Source organism: Paramisgurnus dabryanus, chromosome 21 (genome assembly GCF_030506205.2).
Source record: "Paramisgurnus dabryanus chromosome 21, PD_genome_1.1, whole genome shotgun sequence".
In the NCBI taxonomy this organism is placed as follows: Eukaryota; Metazoa; Chordata; class Actinopteri; order Cypriniformes; family Cobitidae; genus Paramisgurnus; species Paramisgurnus dabryanus.
The window spans coordinates 6,605,946-6,618,521 of NC_133357.1; the positions used below are offsets into that span (position 1 = coordinate 6,605,946).

The 12,576-nt window shown below is 38.8% G+C and overlaps 1 protein-coding gene across 1 annotated transcript in view; it reads left to right on the forward strand.

The window, feature by feature from the left end:
* The window catches only part of LOC135750304 (interferon-induced very large GTPase 1-like), a 36,522-nt gene that overhangs the window by 17,430 nt on the left and 6,516 nt on the right, over positions 1-12,576 (forward strand). The window contains exons 2-5 of the mRNA XM_065269094.2: positions 5,379-7,219; positions 8,463-8,556; positions 8,805-9,145; positions 9,376-10,137. Coding sequence (XP_065125166.2) covers positions 5,379-7,219; positions 8,463-8,556; positions 8,805-9,145; positions 9,376-10,137 — 3,038 coding nt within the window. The remainder of the gene's footprint in view (positions 1-5,378; positions 7,220-8,462; positions 8,557-8,804; positions 9,146-9,375; positions 10,138-12,576) is intronic.

Consider the following 12,576-nt stretch of genomic DNA (forward strand, 5'->3'; position numbering starts at 1 on the left):
TACATAAACGTAATAACCCAACACATATTAATGTAAAACTTAAAACAGTAAAACATTCCCAAAATATCCCCTTATTCTTTCTTGGACTCACCTCATTATTTATTCATTCAAATACAACAGCCAATGGCAAGTCTCCAGCAGCATTTAGTGTGTTTGTTTTAGACGTAGTTCTGTTTATTAAAATTAGAATATGCAGTTTGGTTTTGGCATACTATATAGTAGATATAAATGATATAAGATGGTTATACAGTAAATATACAGTATTGTAACAGCTGAGCATCGCGTGCAGTTTTAAATTCAAATTTTAGCGGTTTTGTCATCGTCATTCATCATCTCATTCAGCTCGCGCTTGAGGAAAACTTCACACGCAAAAATCTACAGACTTTTAAGTTCAGGAGCAGCTTTCATTCCGCAAGGTCATCGTAAGGTAAAACGTTGTATTTTATAATGTTGCGTTGTATTATAATATCTAATTTGCTGTGTTATGAACAAAGCAGTGTGATTTATCTTTGGTCTCGTCGCAAATCACACTCACAGTATTTTAGGGCTTGTGCTTTTGTCTGGTGCTGTTATAGGCAAACAGGATAACCTTTGACGAATTTGTCATGCATGTCAAATTGCATGATGTTTCAAAATAGATTATTTAAAGCGTTGTGCTTTGTTGTGATATTTGAGGTTGCTGCAGCAGCATGTATGATAGGGTCAGGAATTAATGACAATACAGCTTATCACATATATCACATTGAAAATACATTATTTTAAATGAAGAAAATGTTTGAGAAGTGGAAATAAAGTTCCTAACAAGTGTTTATTTAGAATAAAGGCATGTTGGGTAGGGTAGGTATAAGAATGGCTTTAATTTATCTATAAGTGAAATAATAGATTAAATGCAGTGTAAACATTAATAAAATATAGCTATATCTACAACTTTGTATTCATATCACCTGCTTGACTGATTTCATTAACTGTGACTAAATGTGTCAAACTATAACATTATAAATCATTAATCTAATTGCATCTACTTTTAAAATGTGAATGTGCAAAATGACATATAAATTGCCTTTTATTATAAGACATATGCAAAATAATACTGGATTGAAACATCCATAATTTTAGCGTATGAATCATTTTAGTCGAGAAATGGCTGCCCACCCAAAAATCCTACCTGCCCCCCCAGTCCAGCAAGCCTAGTACCGGGCCTGTTACTGAGTGTATTTGTGTTTGTGAGTTTATGACTGTTGTTGTCTGAGGTGGTGACTCGGATGGGGACGCCAGTCATCAGAATGGTTGATTTTCAAGTTCATCGTTCCACTTTGTACCTGACAGAGTTCCTTTAAGGACACAGACATGGTTGCTGCAAAAAAAAAGGACAAACGATCATTTCCCTACGTTATATAAGGCATGTTTACGTATAATAATGAGGCAAAAAAAACATAATAATTCATGACTGCAACGGCAGAACTAGCGGGGTCAAGATTTTTTTTCTTTAAGCCCCACGAAAATCACGTTAGATATCTCACCAAACATGATTACAAAACCAATGCATAGTGGCTAACTAAGTCAACTGCAAGCAATCTGTGCTTTTAAATCACCTCACAAACGTGAATAGCGTAAAGAAAAATCTAGCAGCCTCAGAAACGAAAACGATACATTAGACTTTAGCACTACCATTCGAGATAAAACTGTTATACATAATATAAAAACTGTTATTATATAATTCATTTAACTTAATCATAAATAACCAGTGTTTTGAGGACATTTACCTCAGTGGACGTGTTCAGGGGCGCTGTAAAGAGGGGGTAAACAATGACGATTCTCGGGGCCCACGAGTAAGAGGGGGCCCAGAGAAGCCCCCAAAATTGTGGTGCTAAAAAAATATTTAATAGTAAAAATTATTAACTTTAATTTATTCTATTTGCTTTTTCCTGGTATCAATTTTTTTTATTTGTTTAGGAAACACAAACGTCCGTGGGCCCCTTTCCCCCCTCTCAATTAACATAAAATGGTTCAGTCCGCCCAAATTGTATAATCCAGGCAACACAGTTTGACTTCATTTATAGCGCCGGCAGAACTTGGCAAAACTCAATTTAAACAGCGCAAAATGACTGCCTGTGGACGTTATAGATAGAAATTAGTATATTTCTGTTTTTATTCACACAATAAATATTTTAACTAGTTTTAATGAAAATGCATGTAGTTTTAGGAAAAGTCAGGGAGCAGCAAGGCTTTATGATTTATTTAGACAAAGTTATTGACTATGCAAATTTCAAAACGGTCAAAATGATGCCCTGTTTGTTCTAGTGTTAAAGATAATTACCACACTGCAAAAAATGATTTTCAAGAAAATTCTTAGTAGTTTTGTCTTGTTTTCAGTAAAAATATCTAACATTTCTTAAATAAAGATGTTTTTTCATGATGAGCAAAAAGACCCAAGAAAATTAATCTTGTTTTTAGACCAAAAATTTTAATTTAAGTTATTTTGTGCATAAAACAAGCAAATAAATCTGCCAATGGGGTAAGGAAAAAAATCTTGAACATTTTTCTTAAACACTAAATTCAAGAAAAATTCAAGAAAAATTTGCTTACCCCATTAGCAGATTTTTTTGTGCTTGTTTTATGCACAAAATCCCTTAAATTTAATATTTTTGGTCTAAAAACTAGACTTATTTTCTTGGGTCATTTTGCTCATCAAGAAAAACCATCTTAATTTAAGAATTTTTAGATATTTTACTGAAAACAAGAAAAAAATACTAAGAATTTATTTTCTTGGAAATAATTTTTTGCAATGCATAAGTTTAAATGTTGCGGTTAAAATGACTGCTGGTGGCCATTCTAGTGTTAAAAGTGCATGATAAGGGAACTAAATTTTCTCCCCATAGGTCAAGAAAACGCTGGAAAAAAATAACAATACACAGTTTTAGTTAAACGTTCAACACTGCAAAAATTGACTTTCTTACTTAGTATTTTTGTCTTGTTTTCAGTAGAAATATCTAAAAATTCTTAAATTAAGATGCTTTTTCTGGATGAGCAAAATTACCTAAGTAAATGAGTCTAGTTTTAAGACAAATTAATATACAATTTAAGTGAAATTGTCCTCAAACCAGGGCCGGAGTGGGGCCACTTTTCAGCCCGGGAGTTTCAGGCCCAAGACCGGCCCACTTTTTCCATAGTGTTATTCCAAATTAGCACTTTTTTCAAATTGGATAAATAAAGCAACAGTTCAGCTCTTACTATAGTTTTTATTAATATCATGGTTCAATAAATAAGGTAAAAGTTAAATAATATTTCACTTAAGATAAGAAGTTAACAAAAATATTCCACTACACTCTAAAAAAGGCTTGGTTACTTTTTACCCATAATGGGTAAATATTGGACAGAACACATGCTGGGTTAAAAATTACCCCATGCTGAGTTAAAAATAACCCAATGTTGGGTTGTTGTTATGCAACCATGGATTATAATAACCCAACAGTTGGGTTAAAACAACCCAGAAATATAAAAGTCCTAATTAAAAAAGAAAACAATTTGACAAAAATATTGAATACAATATTGGGTAAATGGCATAACAAGTGATTTATAAGCTTTTTTAGGCTGGTCATTTTTGACTGGGAAAACAAGGGTTCTGAACATAACCTGAGGGTTAAATAACTTTAATTCATATTGTTTATTCATGGCCTCCTCATTTTCAGCGGGGGACTGCTCAGAAGCTGCTTGCATAATATTTGCAAAGTCTATGAATCGCCATGTATACACAAAAGGGTAATATTTTAACAAAAAAAAATGTTTGGCTTGTAAATAGTTTGACAACGGTATTAGTTGAATAATTACGTTGCTAATGCTAATCATTACTAGGCTTATTTCTCTTTAAGTTACCTGTTGTCACATTTGTTTGTCCTCTTGAAAATAAATCTGTAGGTTTGGCACATTTGGCAGCATCCTCCTCCAATGTATTTTTTCTTCAACCTGTTTTTTACGCCCTCCTCCTCTCAGACGCGTATTGTTACGGTAGGGCCGGCCCAGCCTACCGGAGAAAAGTTTTCTTGGACGTGCTATGGACCGAACCAACTCTATGGGAGGGGAGGGGAAAACTCCCTCACATGGTACAACCCATGCAGAGGCTGCGCGCTGCAGTGTTAATGCGAAACGTGTGAAGTGTCATTTAAGAGAAGATAGACTCACTAACGTGACAAATGTAAAAAAAAAAAACTCGACCGGCCCAAAAGTGAAGCGGCCCACCGGGAATTCTCCCGGTTCTCCCGATTACCCACCCCGGGCCTGCCTCAAAACAAGCAAAATGATCTGCAAATGGGGTGAAAAAAAATAGTGAAATAAGATTTCTTTTTTCTTAAACACTTCATTCAAGTAAAATTTTCTCACCCCATTGGTAGTCAAAATACCATAAAAGCGCATTATTTTATATAAATTAATATGAAAAAAGTCTCAGCTGTGTTGGGGGCCCCTGTCAAGATTTTTTTCATGGGGCCCAAAATCCTTAGCAGCGCCCCTGGACGTGTTGCTCGACGAGGATTTCGTTGCGATTCTCCATCTTGAAGAGAAATATGCAGCGAAGCTCTCCCGCGGAGTTAAGAAGAGGTGGAGTTATGAGGTTTCTCAGACAGTTGAAATGTCCAATGGAGCTAAGAGGTTTGCGCTCAAGCTTTTTCAGGACTTTAGATTTGTTAATAAATTGTAAAAGTAACAGACCCACGTGGGGACTGACCAATAGCATCGAGTTGTAGATGGGACATTTGTAAAAATTTTTCCCCCTCTGTCTGGGCCCCATCCCGCCAATCGGGCCCTAGGCACGTGCCTAGTTTGCCTTTGCGTTAATCCGGCACTGGTTATCATGTCTTGCCATTTCCAAACATCCTTCTTGAATATGAAATTGTTTAATGCCAAAAGTTGCTCTTTTTTTAAATAAACTTGCATTCAAAACTACTTGAATACTGTCTAAGGCTGCAAACAACAAAACAGCTTCGGTGTGTCGCATAGATGTCTTCATCGTCTTGCTGCCCCCTCCCCATTCTGTGATTGGTTCCCTATTTCAGGGGCAAAAAACGGCCATAGTTTCCATGCTAGACTTGCAGCGTGAATAAATGTGCGCGCAAGGCAGCATGGGGAAACCCTTGGTATGAGCGAGCACCACTTGATAGTTTAGTCAATATTGATGCTTTTACACGATGTCAATGTCACCTAGCACATTTAAAATCAGGCCTAGGTTACAAATAATTTTTAATTTTTGGAGAAATGTTCTATAATATAATATTGTGCTATACAATTAAACATTTAAGTTGGATTCAATTTGCATTATAACTGATGCAGTTTGTTGTCTTATTAGGATATTTTATATATAATGCAGTTTTGTTTTTATTTTGCAGATGTTAGAGATAGTTCAGATGAAGTGAGGATTGTCCTGCTGGGAAAAACTGGAGCTGGGAAGAGTGCGACAGGAAACACAATCTTAGGGAGAAAAGCATTTAAATCAAACATATCACAAGGGTCCATTACTAAAGAGTGTCAGAGAGAAACAGCTGAAGTTAACAGCAGATACATCACTGTGATTGATACTCCAGGACTGTTTGATACTGAACTGAGTCATGAAGAAGTTCAGAGAGAAATGACCAACTGTATCTCAATGATACTGCCAGGACCTCATGTGTTTATTATTGTACTGAGTTTAGGACGCTTCACAAAAGAAGAAGCAGACTCAGTGAAGATTATTCAAAAGACTTTTGGTGAAAACTCTTTAATGTACACTGTGGTGCTCTTCACCAGAGGAGATTATCTTGAAGATAAAACCATTGAAGAGTACTTGGGAAACTCAAAATCTGCCTTAATGAATGTCATTGAACAGTGTGGAAACAGATATCATGTGTTTAATAATAAAAATAAAGATCACACACAAGTTTCTGCTTTACTGGAGAAAATAGATGACATGGTGAAAGCAAATGGAGGGAGTTATTACTCATCTAAAATATTCAGAGAGATGGAGCGAGAAAAACAAGAACAACAAATAAAGAGACTGGAGGACACAATTGAACAACTGAGCAGAGAGAAAGAAGAGGAGAGAGAGAGAATGAAGAAGATGATGGAGGAAGAAAGACACAATCATGAACAAGAGAGACAGAAAAGAGAAGAGGAATTTAGAGAGAGAGAAGAAAGATATAAAAAAGAAATGAAGGAGCAAGAAAAACAGCTGCGAGACGAGATGAGAAGAGAACGAGAGACATTAAACAATGAAATTAAAGAAATAAAGAAAGAAAACAAAGATCTCCAGATCAAATATACAACACAAATAGACAAACTGATGAATACAATAGAGACTGAACGACAGAATCATGAAATAGAGAGAAAGAGAAAAGAAGATGAGTTTAGAGAGACAGAAGAAAGATATAAAACAGAAATGATGGAGCAAAAGAGACAGATTGAAGATGAGATGAGAAGAGAAAGAGAGACATTAAAAATCGAAATTGAGGAAATAAAAAAAGAAAAGAAAGATCTCCAGATAACATATGACAAACAACTCATGAATACACGAGAGAATGAACGACAGAATCATGAGAGAGAGAGAAAGAGAAGAGAAGATGAGTTTAGGGAGACAGAAGAAAGATATAAAAGTGAAATAAAGAAGCAAAAAACACAAATGGAAGATGAGATGAGAAGAGACCGGGAAAGATATGAGAGAGAAAAACAAGATGAAAAACTGAAAAAAGAAGAAGAAGATCAGAAAAGAAAAGATAAAGAAGAAATGTTGTTGGACCAGTATGAAAAAAGAGAAAAAGAAAGGACCGAAAGAGAAAGAGAAGAACAGCAATTAATTGTTAGTAAATATAGCACAGAGATAGAGAGGATGAAGAAGATGGTGGAGGAAGAAAGACAGAAACATGAAGTTAAGAAGAAAAACAGAGAAGAAATATACAGAGAAAAGATGAAAGAAATAGAGAAAAAAACACAGAAACAGATGCAAGATGATGAAAGGAGGAGAGAGGAAGAAAAACAAAACTGGAGTGAAAAACAGAAGATGCTTGAAGAAAAAATCCAGAATGAGAAACATCTGAGAGAAGAAGAAAGAAAGATTCATGAAGATAAAATTTATCTGATTGAACAACAGTGTAAAGATAAACTCATGAGAGTAAAATCAGAGGAGTATGAAGAAGACAGAAGAAGAGAAATAGAGAGAATTAAAATCTGCTGCTCTCAAACAGACTCAAGTCATCTGGTAAGTAGGGCTGTATAAATTAATTATTTTTGATTTTCAATTTTCAATTTAAACGATCACAAAACCAAAATAATTGAGGAAAAGCCATTATCGTGTAATAAAAAAATAAATAAATTGCGTGCTGCTGGAGGGTTGCCACTCTCCAAAATACGGAATTGTCTCGAATTTACAGGCAAAATGTCTATTGATTTGATAGGAGACGCGATTTGTCCCGTATTGTACATAGGTCAACATTATTCAGCATCCCATGCAAATCACCCCACCCGCATTGTGTGAAAAAAAAAAGATTGACGACGCCATTCACCTCTTCCATTGGTGAAAAATGAAGCTGCCAGTATCTTGATACGGCGCTGACATCTTGGGTCTTGAGTCTGCGCAGTAGCGATTTCGGGACCAGTCCTGAGCAGTAGTGAGCAGGAAGTAAAGCAGGGAAATCAAGGCCCTGCCCTCGCTCTTGCAGAATGCGCATAATCAATCACAAGCACAAGCTGCACTGTTTCTATGGTTTTAAGTGGAGTCCTGCTCTATATGAACTCTGTTTGCTCCGTTCCCGAGGAAAAAGTCTGTTGGTGCTTCAGTGACTACTTTGCTTGGCTCAGATAGCTGTCAAACACAGCTGTCAATCATGACGTCACACCACCATTTTTATAGCATTAAATAACTACCTAAAAACAAACTTATTTTAAAAACAAACACTTGAATTTACATTAGCGTGATAAAAACTACAGTAAATGACAGAAACCAGCTCCAGAAAAAAGATAATTGAAGTGTAAATTTTTAGTTGATCTCAAGTCCCATTGAATAACATGGGGGAGACTGGGTTTATAATCTTTACTGGGACCAGTCACTGGGGGGCGATCGAGAAGTTTTGGCTTCACTTTTCAGGGCTTGTGCGGCACGCTTGGTGAAGGCACGTCCTATCCTGCCCTGTCCTATCGTTGGTTTGATTGGTTTGTTTCAGGTTTCATTTATCGTTCATAATCTTTTTTCAAATTATTTAATTTGTGGTACTGTTTTGTCCCACATTACATTGTAGCAGCCTTGTTGTTTATTGTGTTTTTTCCTGTTCACTATATCAGCCTGCTAGGTGCGTTTACGCGCTGGTGCAGGCTGTGGCATTGTTCCCGTGCCACGCCCTATACCTCTGTTTGCAGCTGGTGGGGCTAGTGTGTGCTTGCTAAGTGCATTTGTGCGCTGGTGTGGGCCATCACAATACTGTGTGCTGTGCTTTTCTGCTCTTTAGGTGCTTTTCCGTCTTGGTGGCGGCTACAGCCATACTCTTCTGCGATACTCCCCTCTGCCATGCCCTATTCCCCTGTTTGCAGCTGGTGGGGCTAGTGTGTGACTGCTTAGTGCATTTATGCGCTGGTGCGGGCCACCGTAACACCTTTCAGATTGCTCAGGGAGGGCCCCAGACATTAAACTTAAGCTTCTGTGTTGCTGCAATGGGTTCCCACTACTGCAGGATCTGAAGCGCCTCCATGAGTTCCAGGGAGGGGCACAGGGAGTGTCCCATGTGCCTTGGAGCTGCCCACATGCTGGAGGATGTGGACAATCCCTGCAGTGCGGCCTGCAACTTCTCCAGGGATGAGCGACGATGCAGGGCCAGCCATGTGTGCGGCCATGTGTGTGAGGATGGGAGTGGGAGGCGGCGCTCCCCTGACCCGTCGTCCCTCTCAAGTCAGCATGCGCATAAGCACAAGCTTTCGCATGACCAGCAGCGGGATTCCTCCCACAGGCTTGCCCAGGATCAGGCACCCAGATCTGTTAAGCACCCTGCCTCAGCTATGGTGGGGGAAAGTGGTAGCATGGAGTCGCTTAAGCTCCTCTCAGCTGTCCACGCTCCGTCATGAAGGTTGGACAGGCTGGAAGGTCACCAAGACTTATCACTGGGGGATCCCCTCTCATCCAGGCCTGAGAGCTCTGGTGAGAAGGAACAGCAAGACAATGTGGATGTATTATCCCTATGCGCATTCCACACAGTGGTGGATGACACCATAGGTAAGGACGGCCTCAGGGGGATCTGCATTCTAGTTCTGCAGGTCCAGCTGACGGCTCCACGGGAACAGAAGAGACCCCTGTCAGCTCCCTGATGTCACGAGTGCTGAACGCTGCCATAGTTTTGGGCCTTTAGGCACCTACACCTACCTCAACAGCCAGTTACCCTGGTTAAGACTGGACTGGGGAACATGCCACCAGTTGAGTCATCTATGGCTGCTTTGACTTCCCAGGGCTTTTCCTGTGTATCCTCTGATCCAAGGTGCCCTCGTAAAGAGTGTACCAAGATGATGCGCGGCTCTGTGCGTGGCCATGTGTGTGAGGATGGTTGCGGGAGACGGTGCTCCCCTGACCAGCTGTCCGTCTCAAGTCGGCATGCACGTAAGCACAAGCGATCACGTGACCAGCAGCGGGATTCCCCCCACGGGCTTGCGCAGGATGAGGCTCCCAGATCTGTTAAGCGCCCTGCCTCAGCTATGGCCTCACAGGCAGAGCAAGACAAGTTGCTCACGTTGTGCCCAGTCAGTGCCTTGAAGGCCTATCTGACCCATACACAGTCTTTGAGAAGAATGCACTCACAACTGTTTGTCCGTTATGGGGCGGCAAGGCAGGGACTGCCGCTTTCCAAACAGAGGCTGTCTCATTGGCTGGTGGAGGTTATTTCCCACGCTTTTAGGGCTCAGGTGATACCAGTCCCTCCAGGTACAAGGGCCACCTCTACCAGAAGTGTGGCTACGTCTTGGGCTGCCCTCAAGGGTGTTACAGCAGCCGATATCTGTGCAGCAGCTTCAAGGTCTATGCCATGCACTTTTACTAAATTGTACAGGGTGGACGCAACTTGCCCAGCTCCGGTCGGCAACGCTGCCTTCATGTCCGTGACCGAGCAAGGTATTAATGGATCCTGGGATCCTCGTGAATCTGTTGGTATGTGTCATCCATTTTAGACCGTAGTGATGGTAAAAGTGAGGTCGAAACAGATTGCAAGTTACGCATGTAACTGGATCTGTGAGACCAAGAGATGACCGTCACTATCCTTGTCGCTCTGACCATTCTGAGGCGCTCAAGGTGGGAGACTGAACCGGGAGCATTCTCTGTTATTTAAAAACGCGGGTCATTCTGCTTCCGGAGGTCATGGACATGACCTTGTTGACGTATGGTCTACGTGATAGGCATGTAGCGCCTCTCTAGCGTGCTTGACTATAATGAGAGGTGGCTACCCTGAGTTCTTTAAATACCTTTTCAATTAAATAAGTGAGGTTTCACTAATAAATGTATCAGTGTTTTACTTGTGTGTGTATTTACTACTTGTAAAAATATGAAATACTTTTCCCCTCTGAACCTTTAAATACTACTTAAGCAGTAATAGGTACCCTTTAACAGAAAATACACTTTTAACAGAAACTGAAATGTCTTTGACTTACTTTTAACCTATAAACACTTTCACCTTTAAATAAACACTTTCACCTTTAAATAAACCTTAAACTCTTTCTTAATTAACTTAAAATATTATCAATAGAGTCAGTAATCACAACCGTTTATAAAAAAATAACAGATTTACTTAGTAAAATGTAGATTAGAAATTAAATGTAAATAATCAAATCACTGTTCAAATCACAAAGGCATTCAAATTCACATTTAACACATAAGGGCCCAAACAATAAACTAGCCGGCAACACCCTAGTTTAAAGTGAAAATACCCTTTAAAATGTTCAAAACGATGCAGGCCTGAATGTAGCCTGGGTACGTTGTAGCCTCAAACCAAATGGCTGCTTCACCACACAGGCCAAACAAAAAATATGGTACCTTTACTCAACGCCTCACACGCACAGGATCAAAGGCATCAGCAGCAGAGAACAGGACGAGAGGATTCACGATGGAGAGAAGACGATTGAAGAGAAGATTTAAGATATTTTGACGATCTCAGAAAAGTCCACAACTCGATAACACTATCCGGCTTCGTCAGTGTCTTTCATCATCGTCGATTCCAGTTACACACAGGCTTAACTGAATGAGATCGCTGGCCGCTAACTTATCAGAAAAGTCCATGCAAAAACACTAACCACTTAATCAGGGGCTAACTTTTACTTATTTCTGTCTTTGTGTGATGAGTTTACCACTCACACAGACAAAACTACCACACTTTATGTTCAGTACAAGAGTCCTTGTTGAACACTTTCACCAAACACATGCATACATTACATTTTCAATCCCCGTCGATCTCACTCGCTTGCTCACAACTCGCGTGCGTCTCTACTTCCTGGTTCCTTGACCTCTACTCTGATTGGCTCATAAACAAAACTTTCAGAAATAAAATAAATTCACAAACATTTGTGTAACACTTTCTTCTTATTTTTAAAGACATTTTTTTAACACATTTTCACATATATTAGTTACCAAAAAATATTTAACACTTTAAATGCTGTATTCATTAAACCATGAACATTACCAAATATGCAGTTCTCTCATTGCAAAATGATAACTTAATTCCTGATCAATACATTTTAGCTTGTTTTAACCTTAAATTCTATTTATTAAATTATGAAATTATTAATTCAAACTTTAATATCTTATACTAATGAACTTTTTAACAGGGTTACAGGCAGAACGAATGTAATCATTCATTTTTAGACCGTAGTGATCCCTCGATCTCACAGATCCACAGTTACATGCGTAACTTATGGTGTGGTGTGTGAGCATGTGAACTGACTGAAATGCGTTAGTGAATGCGTGAGACTTGAGAGTCCTTGTTATGGTTAAGAAAAGTTATGGATTTGTTAATTTAATAAGTTAATAAAATATGGTTCACATCTCAGAAGTTCCTCCAAAAACTTATTTTTTGTGGTCTCAGTCACACTTTGTTGGCCTATGTTTATTATTGTCATAGCTGTGTATTCAATATGACCACTTAAGTTGTGATAGTGAGAGACTGAGTGCATCTGTTCACACTGATTTTCAATCGTATTATAATGTCCATTGGTATCAATCTTAATATTTTTATGAAAACATGTTTTAAGTTATAATATACCACCACTGGCACGCCATCGGGACTGTGGTCATCGTGACCCTGAGGTGTGTGGAACTGCTGCGGCAGGAGTCCCTTATTTATTTGTAATTAACAGCAAAATATAACAAATTAAATAAATTCTTTATAATTTACTTTAAGCTCAAAACTCACTTATTCTAAATAAGAAATGTTTCTTCCTACTTTTATTGTGTATTTGAATATTCAGTGCCAAAACAAAACAAATATAATAATATATTAATAATATTTAAGCAATATCGCTCGAGTAGGAGTGTGATATAGCTCTATATCATCACGGCTGTGATTAGGCCAGAGGCACGAGGCCGTAGGCCGAGTG